Source organism: Eublepharis macularius, chromosome 10 (assembly GCF_028583425.1).
Source record: "Eublepharis macularius isolate TG4126 chromosome 10, MPM_Emac_v1.0, whole genome shotgun sequence".
NCBI lineage: Eukaryota > Metazoa > Chordata > Lepidosauria > Squamata > Eublepharidae > Eublepharis > Eublepharis macularius.
The window spans coordinates 21,102,605-21,123,716 of NC_072799.1; the positions used below are offsets into that span (position 1 = coordinate 21,102,605).

The following is a 21,112-nucleotide window of genomic DNA, read 5'->3' on the forward strand; positions in this document are numbered from 1 at the left end:
CTGCTATCCCTGAAATTAGGCCCTTTTATAATATCCCATCTGGATTTATAAAACGCATCTCCGTAGAATATCCAAGATCTTTCCCATCAGTTTTGCTTTTAGTAGAAACTTGCTATTTTTGATACATGGAGAGGTGAGGTTTTGTGTTTTTAGGCTAGCCTTGTTCACATATTTTATTTATGTTTTTTTTTTAGTTTGGGGGAACTGCTGTCGACCTTTTGCCATTAACAAGACCCATTATTATTTTTTAAACGTTATTATGCCAACCACGATCCACAGGAACTCCCTATGCAAACATGTCCATAATCCTTTCAGATATGGGGCTAGGTTGTAGCAAATGGATTTGAGATATTATTCATGTTGACTTCTGTGGTGGAATTCCTGGTGTGCCTAATCCTCCCCCTGCCTTCTTAACATGAATCTGTTTGCTTGTGTCTTTCTTTTCCCCTTTACCTTAAAAGCTTCCGTAACAGATTGTGATGTATTTGACAGTAATGGTCCAGGACCAGCAAGCCTTGAAATGATGGCCTGTTCTTCACCTCAGGTTTCCTGGCGCTTGCTACTTTTAGGCCTTTCAAGGTACATGTCGATCCAGCAACTCTTGTGCATTGCTGTAGCTTTTTGACAGAGATGTCGCTCTTCTGTTGCTCCCCCAGTATCACCTTGCGCAGTTTTCTTGTCCTTCTCATTACGTCCTTGCTTTGTCAGTTCCTCATTGTTACATTTCTGTGGCAGTGTTTATATTTTAAAAGCTCTGTAATGTCATCGTGTTTTTTAGACTCTTATTTTATTTTTAGAGGCTTATTTTTAACATTTTGAAAATTCCTTGCAGTATTATTTAGTCAGGAGGGTGTTTTTGAACACTCTAGAAGGATCAAGGATAACCAGTGTTCATCTGGTACTGGTTCCTTTTCCCAAAAGTGGTTCAGATTCTGTTTATGTGTTGCTGGGAGTGGCGTGGTTATTGCCAACCAAGCCAGTGGTTTTGTTTCTACTTGAGCTGGGCAGTGGCATTGCTGTTATGCTCTCTTAATTTGGTTCAATTTTGATTTTACCCAAGAAAGTGTCCCTGTGCCATTCTTAATGTCTACTACCCTCCTTCCCTTGTGGTTATGGAGGATTATGGTGTCACCAGGAGCAAATTGGCCATTGTAGCCACCGGGACTTTTCCTAATAGGCCAATGGCCAGCTCCCACTGCCTGGACCTGGGTAGCCCAGTGACAAAGGAAGGCACTGCCCAACCTAATCAAGTTATATACAGCACAGGGAAGACACTGCCTAGTCAAGTTGCATGTGATGAAGGTGCAACCACCCCAATTGATTCCCATGCACAGAAGGCACTGTTTAGCCTGCATGGGCTGTGTTGGAGTGGGGCTGGCTGGGCAGCCCAGGAGGATGGCGCTTCTTTTCTTCCTGCTGGCTCTTCCTTCATGCCTGGGGGTGGGGCAGGTCAAAGACAGAGCCATTCTCTTCCTCCCATTCCACCCCTTGGTGATCACACTGTATGTTGGCATCATACCTAAATGGACAGATTTTATTTTATTTTACTAAGTTTATAGTTTGTCTTTCTCGCTGATACTTAAGGCAGATTACACAGTGTAAATTGATGAGATAATATGATAAGATGCCTAATAAGCAGTGTGATCAGACTAGGATTTACAGAAATCTGGGACAAGCATAGGATATTAGATATGATTCAGAATGATGGTTGTTGTGGGTTTTCCGGGCTGTATTGCCGTGGTCTTGGCATTGTAGTTCCTGACGTTTCGCCAGCAGCTGTGGCTGGCATCTTCAGAGGTGTAGCACCGGTGCTACACCTCTGAAGATGCCAGCCACAGCTGCTGGCGAAACGTCAGGAACTACAATGCCAAGACCACGGCAATACAGCCCGGAAAACCCACAACAACCATCATTCTCCGGCCGTGAAAGCCTTCGACAATACATGATTCAGAATGTTGATACAATGCAGAAAAATGGTATTATATCATTAGATACAAGATGTCACCAATGTGGCAAATAATATGTAATAACCTTAACTATGTGGGCAGAAGAAACATATGTTATGCAGAGTAGTTTAGGAGACAGTGGTTATGCCAATGTGTACAATGTATACAGATCGTATGTGTACCCTTTCCACTCACATTTAACCACAAGTGCACATGACTACCATATTTATGAAGGGGACATGGCTCAGTGGTAGATCATCTGCTTTGTAAACAGAAGGTCCCAGGTTCAATCCCCAGTATTTTCTGTTAAAAGGATCAGGTAGTAGGTGCTGTAAAAGACCCTGAGACCATGGAGAGCCACATCCAGTCAGAGTAGACAGTATTGATCTTGAACAGTGAATGGGCTGACTAAGTACAAGGCAGCTTCATGTGCTCAGAGATGGCTCGCCCACCGAGAGCTAGCAAACCCCAGGAGCTTCTGGGGGCAGGGCTGAGTGTTATGCAATGCCATGACATCCCTTCCTCTCACTGGAAGGGAGGTTGTCTGTCACCAGAACACTTGGATTTCCCCTAGAACTCTGTGGTAGAGTAGGAAACCAAGTTGTGACATCATTGCAACATCCAATTTCTTTTGCTGTTGCACCAGGTGACAGCAAGGGACGGGGGTCCACCTCGTTCAGGGTTCATGGCAATGATAGAAATGAGCTCTGCACACCATCTTCCCCTTCGCAGTCAGTAGAGGAGAAAAAAGTTGTACTGCCATAGTGGTCCAGAGGATCCACTGTTTTGAGGTATGGAACTTCCTCAGTGCACATGTTTGCACATTGGAACGTCACACATGATGGTTATCTACTTTCTCATTTAAATGTTGTGAAGCAGCTCTGGAGAACCATTCACTGAAAGCAATGTTAGTAAGATTTAATCCCCCTCTTTTATGTAATAAAACATAATGAAGGGGTCCATTTTAAATGCTCTGAAGTTACTAAATTTTTCTTTAGACAAGGTTTTAAAATAATTATGATATTTGTATGAACTTCAGTCCAATCTTTTCAATATAATTTTGTGCATCCTGACAGAAAAGTGTGCTCCTCTGAGGTCTCTTCCCTGAATAACCTACTTATTCACTGAGACGGTCTTGAAAAACCCTTCACTGGGTATCTTTTCCTTTGGAAGAAAAGAAGACAATGACCTAGAATAGTTTTTTTCTCTGTTTCTTTGATTTTTCCCCAGTTGGAATAACCTTTATCTGGAATATCCTTCCCAAGAGCCCCACCATATATCTTGATTGTTGGTGTATGTTTCAGGCGAAGAATTTGGTCTTCTGCTTTGGGGTTTCATCCATCGATAGATATTGTGCTATTGTTATGCTATAACAGTCATTCACAACTGGACTGTATTGTTCATACATGAAAATCCAGTTGCTGTCTTAAAACAGCAGTGCAATATCCTGTGTTGCATGAATGCAGCCATGTTTGTGTCTGCCTATGTTTTGCTCTAGCTAGTTTAGCATTGGTTTCTAGCTGTTATGAATTGTTACCAGGCATTGTGATAGCTGTGTGTTATTTATGACTGCTTTAAATATTTGTTTATGTTTGTTTATCTGATGTTAGCTATTCCCTTGTATATTGCATATGTTCTTGGATTTCAGGATTTATTTATTTATTTATTTGCTTCATCATCTGCTATTCTTGTGGAGTCTCAGGGAAAATTACAGAATTAAAGAAACAATACAATATGCACACAATAAACAATGCAATAAAACTGGATCATACTATTATGCAATGAATAGTTCAATTGAATTGAATTACACACGATCAAAAGAGTTTATTGTCTATAGCCATAGGCCGTCACAATTCACCATTGACTAATAAACAATTAAGTCCCTTATCACAGTTTATATAAGTTACTAAAATTAATTAAAACAATACAGTATGCTAAACTATCCCATTTATTTTTGAAAAGTAAAATTAAAACATAAAGTATTAATGCATGGGGCGGGGGGGGGGGGGTTTGATCCCTACAAAGATTGCAGCTTAAATATTGTCTACTGTTTTTTGTCATCATCACAAACTTGTAACCTACTCTCTTATTTAAATATTATATATTTGACATATGAAAAGCGAGTTGTTATTGACTTGCTGATAGCATCCAGGAATGTGTATCTCTACATGCAGAATGCAAGCTGAATTCAATTGTTTTGTGAGAGAAACTTTTCAAACATACATTCTACCTGCAATTCTACCTGCATTCTAGAGAGTTACAGTCTCAGGTGAGCGAGCCATATCACTGCTTTTTCCAACCATATAAAATCTCCTTTAGACAGGAAATATATCTTTCTGCTTGCTCAGATTGTTTTACTTGAATAACTAATTTGTAGCATACTCACTATGATGCTGGGTGACACTGTTAAGTCATAGTTACTCACATAGAGTACAACTAACAGAGCTCAGTTTTTGAGGGCATTAATACACTACAAGGTTATGTAAATTCCCCCCTCCACACACACACACCTCTGAAGTATAGTTTGTAAAATTCTCCAATAGCAATAGAGTTGGCCTATAATAGGGAAGTGGGGACAATAAAGTGTTGTAAGACCATAGAGTTTCATGTAAATCCTAGAGCACTGGCTGACACATTGACATCACTTCTGGGTTTGTGCTGAAGTGATGTGGTGCCAACACAATGCTAGTGAAGCTCCCACTGCTTCACCGAGCAGAAGTGGACATCAAATCAACTCTTCCACCCCTGGGATAGGGGATAACTTCAGTTCCCAGGGTTCCCTAGAGAAGGAAAATTATTGTTCAACAAGTTTGAGTCTGTGGTGTAGACATCCTGCTGTGTTTAAGAACCTTGTCCTGGCTTTCATCCTCAGCATTTTTCTGGATACCTTTATATCAGTTTAATTTCATGCTCCTTATGAAACCCTGACTGTAACCTGTGTTGTTTGAATCTCATTTAGAAGAGCACCAAACTCACCCGCAGATCACTAAATTTGACTTTGTAGCAATATTGTTGACTGTCACGGTGGGTTATTTCCTTCCATGAAAGAGTTGCTTCATTTCTGTTGCTGAATTTCTGCCTGTGCCTCTGCTTACCTTTTCCATCTGCAGCCTGATTTGGTTTATTTCTTTTAATCCCCAGTAATGCATCTGAAGTGAAATTTCTGCAATGCTGTTTTGCGCGAGCAGAACTATGAAATTTTATGGCCATCTGTTCCTTCACTGAAATAAAGAGATGCCTGACAGGGGCTTCAATAAAAAGCTTAAAAGAATCAGACACTAACAAAATGGACTTAACACACAGGGAGCTGTTCCCATTTCTATATATGTAATATCTATGAATGCATTAGGTTGTGTATATGGCAAACTTAGAATTTGTTATCTAAAAAAAAAACATTCCACCTGATAGAAGGGGGATTGAGTTTCATAACTTGGATGTAATTATCCTGCACTGTGTGAAGCTGCCTTTTCTTGTCAGGAGCAAAGGAAAACCGCTAAGTCTATTATAGCATCTCTTTTGATGTTTTTATAGGATATAATGAAAGATGAATGCTCAGTGCTGAAGCTGCAACTGAAGGAGAGAGATGAACTCATTTCCCAACTCCGTGAAGAACTGGTAAGCAGGACTCAACATTTGTTTTCTTGTAGAGTTCATTCCACGGGACCAAGAAATGTGTGTGTCACACACACACACACACACACACACACACACACACAAAATGGAAGACTAGGCCCCTCCCCCCCACACACACAGATATGCCATAAAAAGGAAAAGAGGGGGTTGTCTTACATTTTCATATGTGTTACAGTTTTGGTCAATCACAAAAATGGTTGCGTGTGTATATAACATTTTTATGGGGTCATCTTACATTCAGGGTTGTCTTCCATTTGAGTAAATATAGTATATGATATACAGTACCATCCTATGCAAAGTTACTCCAGTCTAAGCTCATTGAAATGAATGGGCTTAGATTGGAGTAACTCTATTTAGGATTGAATTGACAGTTGTGCCTGTTGCAGAATAGATTGTCAAGAGCCATATTAATCATTCATTCTGATTCAAGGAGATTTACAAGTTCTCGGTATCTGGGGACTTGTCTATCTCAGAAAGGACTACTGTGCAGGGACGCTGATAGCGGTAGTTTGTTTTAGGAGATTGTGTTGACAGTTGTCTTGCAGTATCAACGAGGCATTAGTCACTACTGAGAGAAATGCCATAGCTTTATGTAGATCCTATCTAGCATAGGGAGCACACACATACACAAAAACACATACACAGAATCTTTGAAAAGATATTTGACTCTTCCGGTTTTCCTGCTCAATAGTACTTTTTTATGACAAATCATAGTATTCTTTTTCATCTCTTCTGTAAAAAAAATGTTTCAGCTGCAGCATCCACTACCTAAAAGGGTTCTTTGTTTCCATTATGCTGCATTATAAAGAGTGTGCTAAAATTAAAAGTAAATGAATTGTCTTCATGTAGGGCATACCATACTGGACAAAGGATGGATAAAGTTCACCGTATCTGCTATAAAGACTTTTAACATTGTATTTTATTTTGTTTGTTGAAAACTGCATGTTGGGTCCAGTAATCCCTAGGCATTAGTCCTTTTCTACCCCAGGAAACTTGATTTGCCCAGTCACAGGACCCATGTGGTGTATTAGCGACTAGGTTGGAGGGAGACAGTGCAAAGGGGAAAGGGGCAAATTTGCCATGTCCTCTCTCTTCTCCCTATACAGAAAATACTTCAGCTTGAAAGTAGCATGTGCAGAGTCTGAAATGCTTTCTCGAAACATCTTTGCTTGCTCTGTTTGCTGCTTGATCAGCTGTGCCTTCCGTACTATTTTTTTTAAAAATGTCGATTTCTCTGCACTGAATACAGCCAGTCAGGGATTATGGCCACGATGTCATTGCACTGCCACATAAACAATTTATGGTTAAAGATTCTTCTGAAATTAGTAGTAGTAGTAGTAGTAGTAGTAGTAGTAGTAGTAGTAGTAGTAGTAGTAGTTTATTGTCTGTGGGCAAAGGACGTCACAATCTGAAATCACAAAACAATCTGACATAAATAAGTGAATCATATATACAAGTATCAGCAATTAATCATATATACAAATTATTCAAGAAAGATCACATTAGAGCCTACTGTTTGGTTAACATCCTTTCTGACAACCTTAGAATAGCCTTTGCCTCAGCTTGGTTTTATACTATGCCAACAGCCTTGTAAGCTGGGCGCTACTCTAAAACACCTCAACCCCTTTGAGATTGCATTTGTGGAGACCGAGTTTAGAAGATTTACCACACTATTTATTATTCTGTTCTCTTTATGCAGAGCCAAGGACGAAATTTTTCGCAGAGCGTTTAATGGGTCTAAATCTTTCCTCACATACAGAGAAGCTGCTTTTCCTTCTCTCAGACACTGATCCATTTGTTTCTTACACTTTTTGCTTTAGCAGCCAAAAAACTTTCTGCTAGAGCTAGAGCTGTATCTAGAGAAAGTAATGTTTTTATTTGATGAGTACTTCCTGGTTAGATCACTTTAATCATTAATTCTTCTGAAATTACTTTCACCTGAATATCTGCTTAGATTTTGTAGTTTGGAGTTTTCTGGCCTTGGGTTTGGAGTCCAATCGGAGTTTTCAGCTTTTGTGAATTCTGTATAGAACTCACTTCAAGTGAAGTTTGCCACAACCCTCAATTCCTGTGTATCTTTCCCCACCTCTGAGAATTCCTGTGTATCTTTCCCCACCAATGAGAATGCACACATTGATAACACACTTAACAAGCAGGCTTGTTTCGATTATAGGTGCATGTGCATGCCATTGAAGCAACATGCAAAAAGAATCTTGATGTATGATGTATAATCACTTTGCAATGTTTTGTCAATGTTTATATTTATGAGGGCAGTGATAACATGGGGGGTGGAGATAAAAATGAAATGAAATAAAATTGTACCAGTCTCTGAATGAAATAATTCTAATATTAAATTTTAAACAATTCTCTTAGTTGTATTGGAATTAAGGATGAGTGGAATTAATCACAGAGAGAAATAAAAGAAGCAGTGAAATTTAATAGTAATAATAACTGTGCTTGTGACATAATATGTGCTTATATACCGCCCTTCTGGACAGATTAGTGCCCCACTCAAAGCAGTGAACAAAGTCAGTGTATTATTATCCCCCCAATCCAGCTGGGGAGCTGGGCTGAGAGAAGTGGCTTACCCAAGGCCAGCTGCTCAACTCATGTCAATAGCAGGATTCAAACCAACAGTGCTGATTGCAGCCCAGTTACTTAACCACTATGGAGCATAGGTTTTGTCCATTACTCATTAGTGTTCAGCTTTGATTCAAGGTGAGCGCAGTTCTTCCTGTTCTTACTCTGAACACAAAAATATTTTGTCAATTAGCAAGGGCCCCCCCATTTCCAAAGACTGGGGATGCTTTTTGCAGCTGTATAACCTTTGACAACTCCCCCACAACCAGCTATAATAGAAGAATATGACTGTGATTTTGTCATGCTCTGATATATCCAGTTCAGTAAAAGGAGACAAGAGGAAAATAGCTTGCTGAAGCAAGACTCAGGGTGACAGTCTAATGAATATTTGGCTGTGGTTCACGGTATCTCTCTTTGAAAGTTCCACCATGTTGTCAAAGGTTAATGTTCTCCAGAGCAGTCATTCCTCTATTCAAACCAATGGTCCATCTAGACTTTCTCGGATGTGCATTAAGTATTAGTTAAATCTCCTGTCAAGGGTGCCTGCTACTTTGGGTTTGTTGTTTGTCTCTTTGTCAAATGCAGTCATGTGCACAAGTTTCTAGAGGATATACTGTGCTTTACAATTAAACAAGTATGAATAAATTTGCAGAAGGCATCCTGATTCCGAAATGAAGGTCTTGGATAGATTAATTTCATCACCAGATCCTTCCCTTGATATTTGTTGGTTGGTCAAAGACACATATTTCCAGCACTCTTTAGTTTACCTATATTCTTTGTTATCCTATACAATTTTGTCCTTTAAATCTATTCTATCCTCTATTTTTTTATTCTTATTTATTTGTTATTTACAGTCCACCTTTCTCAATGAGACTCAAGTAGGATTGCGTAATGTAAATCAATACAATCAACAGGATCATACATCTAATAAGCAGTTTAGTAGGACTAGGAATTACAGAAATTTGAAATGGAGCTGTCATGTCAGTAGAAGCACAGTTCATTCTCCTGGACCAGTCTTCTATTTCTTTTATTATAAAAATGCCTTCTTGAACAATTCTGTTTTACGTAGACTGCGAGTGTGGGAGCCTTCCTCACTTCCTCGGGCAGGTCATTCCATATGGTGGGGGTCAATGCAGAGAAGACACGTGTACAGGTGGTTGTTAATCTTGGCCATCTGCAGAAGGCCCTGCTCAGATGAGAGAAGTTGTCATGGTGGGACATAGGTGGAGAGGGGGTCCTCATGATATGAGTGCCCAAGGCTACAAAGGACTTTGTATGAGTCAACCAATACCTCCATAACTGATGGACAACAGTGGAATGACTGCAGATTGGGTGCAATATGCATATTGTGCCTAACTCCTGATAATAACCACCAAGTTGTGGCATTCTGTTCTAAGTGGTATCCCTGAGCTAATTTTGAGGAGAGACCTCATCCAGACTATTTTGACTGGGATGGAAGGTCACTACCCCCACTGCAGCTATTCCGTAACCTTGGAGCTAAGGCTAAGGCTCAGTTGCCTGTACTGAACTGAGCTGAATCCTGGTAAAGTATTTGCCATGGCATTAGAAAATACCTTTTGTTCTAATGCAAACTTTAATTTGAAGTTACTTGCATTTTCTTTTTTTCATTTTGTAGACCTCAATTCTATTTTCCTTTTCAGAATTAAAATATATAATTTTGAATAATTATATGTTGCTGCCATGTTTCTAGCTTCAGGCTACGCTTTCCTTCCTGGTTTTAAAATAGGAGATAACCAGAACAAGGTGTTGACAGTGTCTTAACCATAATTAAATATTGGCTGTAAATCAAGATATGCAACCACTGATTGAAATGAGTTTGCAGATCTCCTTCTGGATCATCCATGGTTAATTACTCTCTCTGCTCTGGGCAAAACCATGATTGAGATAGTTTCCCTATCTTTCCAGTCTCCCTGCTTCTACTATCTCACTGTGTCTCCCTACAGATGTTGTAGGGTTGCAAACACCAGCGCAGTAAGTAAAACCGTGTGTTCATTGTACTTAAGCCAGGTTGAGGCAACAAACATCTACCATGATTTGATTTCTTCATTTGGACTTTGTGAAAAACACATGGCTGGTATATAGTTATTGGTAAGTCATTTGTTAAGATAAATCTTTTTTCCCCCCAGGAAGTTCTTCATTTTCACTCTCTCTTCATGACCTACCTGTCTCAGCAAGGTATTTTATTTGTTCTATAATGCAAAATCTTTACGTAGCCTAATTAAAATTGGAAATTAATACTGCTATATTTTGGCATGGATCCAGAGATCTTGCTGATGAAGCAGAAGGCACAAGTAGGTTGCCTGTTTTCTCCTCTAGCCTCAGTCCGCCCCGGACAATTTTCTGCAAAGTCAGGGGGGTGCAGCTATAGGTAGAGGAGGTAATCATTAGCACCTCCATACACCAGCTGTAGTCACTTTTACACCGGGGATCTTTGGTGGTAACCTATAATTGTCACTCCAAAGGCGTTTCACAGACAAGCAGTTTCCTTTCACTCGCCATGGTATTGATGGTTTTATGTAAATATATTGAACATTCATACACAGAAGGCACATGTTAGCTTTGGAAAAGAGAAGTTCTTTGCAAGAACAAAAAAACTCAGCCCCTTTTCAGAGCCTCTGCAATAAATACTGGTTATCTGTGTTGTGTTTCAGATGTGGTTACATTAAGGGATGATGTATTATGTAATTAGTATATAAAATTAAGTGACAAAATGGAATACGGAGAGCATCAAGCTTTTGTGCATTGGTGGAGTTCTGATGTAAAATCCATCTTGTCTGAAGCATATATTACAAGGCGGCTGGCAGGTCTGTCACTGCAAAGTTATACTTTGTTGATAACAGTGAGCTTAGCATACTTGATGGCATAAAATTTGTTCCAGTGGGTAGAGAATGTATTAGTTTTAGAGGACAGCAATGTTTGAGTTTCACACAGGAGTTTATTTATCAGGTGTTAGGTGTTGTTTGTCACTATTTATTTCTGGTTTGTTACTATTTACTTCCGGTTTTCATTATTTCTGTTGTTTCTGTTGAGATGCTACTTTCCGAATTTGCTACTCCTAGAGCTGTGTACAACAAAATTAATGCAATACATTCCACAGTGATGATTACCCTAACAATCAAAATGTAGCAGGAGATGTTTTAAAGCACGTCAGCACATGAAACTGCCTAATACTAGGGCTGTTGAGAGAAATTCTCTTAATTCTTTTTTACCCAGTTTGAAATGCAGCTGAGTCAGCCAGGGCTGAGTGTTAGCAAGGACTCCTCAGGGGAAGAGGAGCTCCGTGCAGCCAGCCTTGAACTGCCAGAAGCTAAGGACTCCTCAGAGGAAGGGGAGCTAACAGAAGCTGACCAGAGGGAATACCTGCTGGTCAGCCAGCACCACCAACAGCTGAGGCAGAACCAACACCCTCTAGCTCTGATCCAGCAGGTGAAACCCAGTTAGCCAACCCCAGCCCTCCAGACTCACTTCCACCCTTTGAGCAGCATAGATGGAAGCTGAGATCTGAACTGCAGGCAAGAAGTGCACGCCTCCTGGCCAGACGCCAGCTGCTTGTTGAGAGTGATGAGGAGTGAACACATGATAGCTCCCAAGCAGCTGGCCACAAGCCCAGCCTGTCTTTAAAACTCGGCCACAGACAGCTAAGAAACATGGAAGCAATACGTCAGTCCCCACTACTACCACTCCATTGAACCTTGCCTTGCTGTGCTTTTTGCCTTGCTCTGTGACTTTCGGACTGGACCTTGACTTTGCTATTGTATAGCCCCCAACTTATGGGTAATTGACCTACGGACCTCTGAACTTGGATTTTGGACTCTCTCCTGGCTTTGAACTTGTGCTTTGACTTTGGACTGGACTTTGACTGACCCAGTCCATGACACCAACCATCTTTTTCTTTTTCTCTGTTTAAGAATTGGGAGTCAGTTTCTAATCAATTCATTTTTGATCAGAGATAAAGTTGAAGGGTTGAAGGGTAGGAAGGGAGGTTCTGCAGAATTTCACTCTGAAGATGCTCAGAGGCACACAGTGTCTTCCTAAGCCACCTTATCTTCCTGCTAGAGCACCACCCTGGGTGTATAACATAAAATACCTGCAAAGGCTGGAGTTACAAAAGGGCACCTTGACTTCTCTTCAAAGAAAACTGAAAGAGAACTCCAGCTTTTAAAAGAGAAAAAATAGAATAAGAGGAATCAATGGCTGTATCTAAAACATACCTCATAACAACCCTACCTAACACCAAGTTGGACAGTTGGTTCCGTCTAGTTTATGTTGGCACTCTCTGACTGTCAGCAGCTCTTGGGACCTCAGTATATGCCCTAAGAAGCGCCTGTGTACTATGTTGCTTTAAGTATGACCCTACTAGGTAGTTCTGTGTTGCTTAATGTTAGTCCTAGAATTGCTTATGCCTGTTTCAGCATTTCTTCAACTCTGTATTGGATTTTTGTTAATGTTATATGTTCGTAAACTTGCATTTATTTACCCTGTGGCATTGTTTATTGAAATGACCTTGGTATTGACTGTACTAATCTCACACAATGTAGTCTGCCTTGAGTCTCAGTGAGAACAGCGGTTAAATAAATAAAATAAGTCACCTACTACCTGCTCCTTTTAACTGGAGATGCTGAGGACTGGACCAGGGGCTTGCTGCATGGAAAGCAGAAGCTCCGTCATTAAACTAGGTTGCCTTCCTGATGTCTTCCTGTAAAAGGAGCAGGGAGTAGGCAACCAGCTGCTGCTAGTTAGAGGCAACATTACTGACTTTGATTGACCAGTGGTATAAGGCAGCTTCATGTAATCTTATTACCCAGACCCTGGCAATTTAGAGCTTTCAAGGTCAAACCCAGAACCTCGACTTTGGCTGCAAAGTGAACTAGAAATCCGGGGGGGGGGGGCTCTTGAGTTAATATATATACCAGATGAATAGCAAAATGGTCCGCCACGTTCTGGACCAGATGAAGTTAAAAAGCCTGATTGAATCCAAGCTAGATTTAGCCCTACTGCTTGACATTAAATGAATAAAAACCATATAGAACGTATGTTTTTTCATATTAGTGTGACACCGTAGTGGGTTGGCAGGGATAATGTTAGGGAACAATATTGAGGCAATAAAACAGGAATACAGGATTAATACAGGAAATAACTTAAATATGGACTATGAAACGGCTCTTCTGAAAACTGCCGAAAAATATTTGTACTGGCTTCAGTGACATCTTTGCATAGTCAACAGAACAATCCGGCTTGTATAAAGTTTCTGATGAATGCCTGCAGCCACTATAGTTGCATTTGAGAATCCTGTTGTAACAAATCTTAGCAGCTAGAGAACCTATAGTGTGCATGGATTTATTATTAGTGTGTGGAATTTTAAAGTGAATATTTATTTTATATAAATATTTATATCTCACCTTTCAGCCATGTGGCCAACCCAGTTAATTAAAATAATAAGAATACAGTAACCAAATACTAAATAAAGCAATTAAAACATCAGCAGCACAATACACTAGAAGGCTTTATACTGCTGTTCTGCAAATGCTTGGCTAAATAAAATGGCTTTGAATGCCAAAAGGAGAAAAGGGTGGGGCTTTAATCAAACCTGGCTAGGCTGGGAACTCCAGAGTCAGAACAAAACCATCAAGCCTAACTTCTAAAACTTAAACAGTGCATTCCTAAACAGAGTTACTCCATTCTAAGCCCACTGAAATCAATGGGCTTAGGTCTGAGTAATTCTGTTTAGGATTGTGCTGAAAGTAGACCACCTGGCATCTATTAGAACCTGTGCTTTTTCTGTAGTTGCTTTCATCTTATAGAACTGGCTCCCTAAGGAGGTGCTGCAAGGACTTTAATTGAGTGTTAACTAGGGAGGAGAGTTAATTGGCATTTTATTGTGCTTCAAATATTTTGAAATTTGGAATTGGACACTATCTTGAACCATCTTGGAATTGTACAGGCATCTGGCACAGGGCCTCTGATGAACATCTCAGTAAGCAAGCAGATTCACAGGGAAAGGGAGTTCTTTTCCAGACCTAGACAACATGTGATTTAATGAACAGATCATTGAGGTTTCTCTTGTGAAACACAGGTCCAATCCCTGATCAGACATTAAATTCACTTGGATTAACTCAGTATTTCAGTCTGATCTTTCATCACATTATTGTAAAGATAAAAATGGTAGGGGGGGGTTAGATTATACCTTTAGCCCTTCAAATGTTGACTTGGGATCTTTAGTTGTACCCTTAATACTACTTGATGTTTCACTCTCACTTACGGTTTTAATTTCACCCCAAGTAATAATTTAGGTTAGTTCTGTAGTTGAGCAGCCTTTTAACTCACTCAAAAAATTATTAATCAAACTTGAAGCTATTTAGTTTCAGGACATTTAATTCATACTATAGGAACCATCACAGAGATAGATATATAGTGGAAATAGGCAAGTGCATTAATAACCAACTAAGAAAATATATCAGATTGTCTGTGTGACCAAATCTGTGGATACTTAAATCCAGAGACTGGAGCCATGAACAGACAAGTGAATTCTTTCTACAAACCTGAAAAATACCCCAGGCTTGTTAGAAAAAAATCTGCAATCTAAAATAAAATATGTTGGAGGGTTAAAATTCACCCAAATAATAAAAGCAGCGCCTAGCTTTGATGAATGTCCTCAGTGACCATTACTAGGTAGCCACAACAGTATTGCTGGCCTCCAAGCTTTGGTTTCTAGCATTAAAGAAAAGGCCTTGTCCAGGGTTGTTTGGGCATTTGAAGGAGGACTCATTGGGCCAGGCCCATCAGTAATGACCAGTTGATTGGTACCCCTTGACTTGCATGACTTACCTACGCCTGGCTGCTTTCTGTTGTTAAACAACAGCCATCCCATAGAAGCCAGTGTGATGGTGATAGAGTTTCAGACTAAGAGTCAAGCTTGACATGCATGTTTTTAAAGAGTTAGGTCTGAGTTCCCTGCGGTCACACAGCAGCTGTGGGGAATGTCTGTTAAAAAATAAATGAGAGAGCAAACAGACTCAGAATGCCATGGGGGGGGGGGTGTCCTACCTCCCCGCTCAAGCTGTTTTCCAGACTAGCAAGTATGGGGTGGGGGTGGGGGGTTGACTGTTTTTGCTACTCCACGTGGAATATTTTGTGCAATAAAAACAGGGAAATACCTCACCCCCAGTGCACTCTGCCTAACCTCAAATTCAAAGGGTTGTTGTAAGGATACCATTGAGAAAAGGAGACTGTTGTAAACTGCTTTGGGCCTCCAGTTGTGGAGAATGGTGGGGTAAAAATAATAAATATATTTGAAGATGTGGGGCAGATTGCTAGATAGGAAGCAGAGAAAGAAGCAGGGAAGAGGGAGGATATGGGGGTTGCTAGGAGGAGGGAAAGGGGAAATGGTTTGAGGAAGCAGGTACGGGAGCAATGAGGTGCCCTACACAAATCCTTGTAGATTCCTCACTGTACAACTGGGTCCGGTCTGGCAGCTGGCACTGCACAAATGGTTTTCCTGGATAGAGGCTACCGGGGAAAGAGTATTAGGAACAGCTCAAGTGATAAAGGTAGGTAGGCTGGCAGGTAGAAGGAGAGAAGGAAGCAGGAAAAGAGGCTTTCAAGGAAGAAATAGAGGAAATAGTGGGGGAAGTGGAAGTGAGAGTGTCCCCCGCTTGAAAGTTTTCTTTTGCTATTGTGGTATATTGATTGAACAATCAAAAGCCCTCACATGCCACTGGATTCCAGTTGACTCTAATTCATCTCCGTTTGCAGACTATCAAAACTAGGTTTTTCACCTCAACAGAAGGAAAACAAAATATCTCCATTTAAAAGCTGGCCGGCAGAGAAAATACCTTTGCTACAGCTGCTTCATAGGAGATGCTTAATGCCTTAGGATATTCTTTTGGGACATATGCATTAGATTTGGAAGTCCTGGGGTTTAATCTTGGAGAATTAAATAGATGATATGCATTAACATCTTTTAACTGGGCAATTTGTCTGAAATCATTAGAATTAGAAATGCTGTATAAATTTATCTTGAGAATAAAGCCTATAATCTCAAGACTCTCTCTTTTTTTCTTACAATAACCTCTAAGTAGGTTTCTACTTAAAGCGGCTATCCAGTTGATATGTCTGCTGCTGCCCCAATGTTGTACAGGGGTGCACATTAATACTTGCTATCACATTCCAAATATATGATTCCCCCCCCCCAAACAACCAGTTCTTCCTTAAACATGTGCCCCATAAATATGGCATTTGGGAAAAATCCTGAGCATTCTAATAAAATGCACTCATGCTCATTTACACCAGCCATAGCTCTACTTCCTTCAAGTGTAGTTTTTACTAGCTTATTTAAAAGGTTTTTAAAAGATAGGGAAAGGTAGGACTGGATGAGGATCCCACTAGTTTTTCCACTGGCACCTCCATGAACAAAAGCCAAGTGGCATCAGAGATACAGGGGACCAATTTTAATTTCTCTCTCTTTCTGAAATTGAATTAAATTTCATGCCCTTGAAACTTTAATGCCGTGATAATCTCTGTTTGATAAGAGTAACGGTGGTACGCAAGGAAATCATATTGTGTATTCATCTTTATGATAATTGCGTACTTGTTCTGCATTCTATTATAATTTGTGATCTTATTTCACGTTTGCTATTTTATGATAGAATATTACAGGTCCGTGGATGATTTACATAAAAAGAGACAGCTGTAAGTACTTTCAAATCCTCTTTCTTCCTCATATTTAGGAAACATCTGAGCAGAAAAGAAATAGATTAGGTGTACTTAAACATTATTAAAGTGTCAGATTCTTTTCCCCCTTTTTTACAGGGAGAATTAATTGCACATATTCCAGAAAAAAGGCTTATCTCAGCAGTAATTACTCTTCCAGTCAACTCTGCAAGGCAGCTGTAGAGTGTGAAAATGACAGTATCCAATGATACACAATGCGGATTAGCCAGTCGTTCCTCACGCTCTCAGAAGCCTTGGCAAAAAGCTGCCAGCAAGATAGAATCTTTAATATTCCCTTGCACTTGTGGAGGTGATTCTGCATATTAGTTTAAGTCTCTATCACAAAGCGGCGTCATTTTGGGCCACTCAGCATCGGATTCAGATAAATGATTGTCATGCTGTCAGCGCAGGAAGAGGTTTGGGGTCTGATGCGCATTCCGCTAGACATATTTGCATAGCAATAATATGGCAGGAGCTGAGTGCACCGACAATAAAACTCTGTCCTTAAGTGCCTTGAGGGATGTTAGAGTATGACTAGCACACCTTTAGTACGAATGCATCACATATGCTGGTCTTCTGTTCAGGAGTCACGGGCAGACTCCTAGCTTCAGAAGAGATGCATGATTTTACTGACAGGTCTCCTTGCAGGTTAAGATAAATACGTCCAGGCTTTTATGCTGAAAATAACTTCTTTTTTCTCTCACACTGAAGAAATCATAACCTAACTGTGGTTGGATAGATATCATATTTCCTATTGGCTGTAATGTTGTAATAATAACGTGTTCAATATTAAGAATATAATAAGAGCTCTGTTCATCAGCATCTCGTCTTAAACAATGGCCAACCAGTTATTCCGGTCCGGAGGGCCAACAACAAGGTATAACGTCCTCCGGCCTTCCAAGGACAATGAACATGTTTAGTCGTCAACAAACCGGAGCTTGTAAGCAAGATATGTTTTGATTATTTAGAAAATGTCTGTGTTGCCTCTCATGAGGCAGTGTACAACTAAGATAATAAAAATAAGCCATTAAAACTCAACTGTTAAAATCAAAGCCATTTTTAAAGGCCGGTGGTATTGAAACAAGCTACTAAAGCCAGGCTGACATCATTAAAAACAAGTCAGGGCATAACAACAGCACAAAACATACACTGAGCAGCCCAAAATGATGTAGATAAAATGATCCTCAGGCCAGAGCAGACTGTAAAACGTTTACAAGATATAACCCCTTCGTTAAAAGCCAGAGATCAGGGCTTCCAAGGAAGTTCTTGGCTTTCAGTCTGGACTGTATTGCAGTATCCTTCAGTTACCCTGGCTCCAATTCATTTAGGGTTGTCAAGAACCAGCCCTTTGAATTGTGCCCAGAAACAGATGGGCAGCCCTCGTAGATCTTTCAGCGCAGAAAGAGTTATTTTTTATGATTTATACTCTAACATTTTTAGGCATACCTATGCAGACCGCAGCATATGCAGGAACCTCTTCCTGGGAATGGCCACAGTTCGCTGCCATTCTGAGAGACTCCAAGGTCTTTGTCTTTGGAGGAATGATTTAATTAGTGCTTGCAAATGTGTTCCTTTTCCCTACAGTCTTACGGCATGCTTGAGCATAAATCCATAGTGAAGCTAAATCTTATGACTTCCCCAGGGCCCATTCATTGTGCCAGGGACTGAGACGAGATCTGAACTCGAGTCTTCTGAGTATCAGGAGTGCTGTATTCTGGCACATTCGTTCTATATGTGGTGGGGCATGAAAGCAGTTGTCAGAGTTTCTTGCTTTTTCTGCCATATAAGAATGTTTTGGGTGAACAAATGCTGACAGATTGTTATTTATTTATTTGTGTTATTGTCCACCTTTTTTGCTGAGACTCAAGGCAGATTACACAGTGTGACTCAGTACAGTATTTGAAAGACATTTCAATAAACTGTATAACATGGTATATAAATGCAAATTCACAGAGATTTAAAACTAACAAAGATTCAATGCACAGTTGAAGAAATCCTAAAACAGTGCATAAGCAATTCTAAAACTGACATATTAAGCAACATAGAAGCTATCCAGTAGGATCATACTTACAGCAACAGACAATACATAGTAATAAAGTCTGTAGACACTGTCCCTTTACATATGCACCTCTTTTTAGATCACTTCCATACAGTACAGCACTCCTATCTGGGTAAAAAGCCCTCTTGAATAATTCAGTTTTGCATAGTTTGCAGAAAGCCAGGAGAGTGGGAACTTTCCTGACCTCTTCAGGTAGGCCATTCCATTAGGTAGGGGCTGCCACAGAGATTGGCTGTGTACGGGCAGCTGTTCATTTTGCCCATGTGCAAAGTAGCACCTGCATAAGATCCTGTTCATTTGAGTGAAATTGCTGAGGTGGAACAGATGGAGAAAGGCAGTCTCTGTAGATAAGATGGCCCAAGACTGTCTGTCCACCCCAAAATAGGTGGAATAATCAATTTGATTATTTTATGTCTGTGTATCGGTATGTTTAGTTTAATAGCCGTTTTGCTTTATTTTCTCTTTTAAATTGCTCTGAGCTACAAGAATCTTTTAAGCAAGAAAATCAGGTTTTAGAAGATGAGAAATAAATGGTATATTTCAGTTAGGCATGATTGGAAGACCCTCTCAGTGTATGGTGGGCCAAGTATGACTAACAGGCTTGACCAGTACTTTAAGTCCCCTGGTCCTTAACTAATTGTATAGAAGACCAGCAAGATGCCTCTTTTGCCTTACCTAGTAGTACTATCTTTTCATTGAAAGAATTACCCCATGACATTTAACACAAGACTGAAGGCTAGCCATAATCAGTTAATCAAAGTGTCTTTGTTATTTGTTTTGCTTTCCTGGGATTGGCAATGTCACATCAGTGCTCTGGGATTAAATGATGCAGGCAGAAATCCCAAATTAAGTATTTATGTTTAATAATTCTTGAACATGAATTCCCAGGAAGCCCTATATATTTATAAAATGGTTCTACTGTGTTACCCCAAAAAAGGGGGGTCTCCTTGCGAGTTGGAGGAATTAGCATACAAGGAGATGCAGTGAGTGCGGGTGAGTAACAGGGTCTCTACCGATGTATACCAGGATCGTTCACTTAGAGAACTCTCTGAAACAACCAGGCAGGGGTTCAACAGGAATGGTTTTATTAAAGGAGCAGCAAAAACAAACACACAAGAAAACACACACAACATATGCACAGAGCTAACTAGAAAACAGGGAGAAAGAGGGAGAGACAGGTTAACAGTCAGGTGATATTTACCAGTCAAGGAGATAGAGGATATCCGTAAAGAGTAGCGGCTGAGCAACCAGCACTTCGCAGCAAGAGGGAGGAGAAGGCTCAGACATGCATCTGAGTTTGTGTATAGGATCCCAGGAACGAACGAACGAATTAACACACACACACACACACACACACACAGAGCACATGGCAGGGCAGTCCAGTTATACTATAAATTCTCTACCCCCAAAACAATAGTTTAATGGCTGTCTCCGGAGGTGAAACAATAAAATGGGAAAGACTTGATTAAAACTTCCTGAGTATTACTGAAGGAAAGAAAGGCGATTGATAACCCGCAATTGTTGGATGGGAAGGGCTATCAGATCCTGAGTAGCTTTAATTAGGAAGGTGGGTGAGGAACTATCAGAAGGATGTGGAGGAGATTAACTCAGGAACACCTGGAAGGTCCCTTTTGTCCTTCAATCTTTTTACATCACCAGGGTGTGGGGCTGCTACCCAGTCTTGCTCATGACTCACGTTCAAGTGATTTCCCCTTCCAGCTGGAGTTAGGAACTGTTCTGCCTAGCCAGACAACGAGCCATGTGCTTGAAGCGCATGAGGAGAGTGGTTTATGATTTAGCCATATTCTCAGATCTCAAGTTAACAGTTTTGAATTCTTTGATTTATTTATTCACACCCTTCCTTTTCCCCCAGTGGATACCCAAAGCGGCTTATGTTGTTCTCCTTGTCGCCATTTTATCCACACAACAACCTTGTGAAGTAGGTTGGGCTCAGAGTGTGTGGCTGACTGAAAATCACCAGCAAGCTTCCATGGCAGAGCATGGATTCAAACCTGGGTCCCACACGTCCTAGTCTGACATTCTAACCACCACTCCACACTAGTTACATGATGATAAAGGCATCTTTAGCAATATTTGCTTGACTGAAGAGAACCTCAATTTAAATTTTAGCATATTGTTTCACCTACAGTCAACTGTAAATGAA

The 21,112-nt window shown here is 40.3% G+C and overlaps 1 protein-coding gene across 2 annotated transcripts in view; it reads left to right on the forward strand.

The window, feature by feature from the left end:
* The window catches only part of CCSER1 (coiled-coil serine rich protein 1), a 628,410-nt gene that overhangs the window by 522,767 nt on the left and 84,531 nt on the right, over positions 1 to 21,112 (forward strand). For both annotated transcript variants that reach the window (XM_054989817.1, XM_054989818.1), the window contains exon 8: positions 5,478 to 5,561. In XM_054989817.1, coding sequence (XP_054845792.1) covers positions 5,478 to 5,561 — 84 coding nt within the window. The remainder of the gene's footprint in view (positions 1 to 5,477; positions 5,562 to 21,112) is intronic.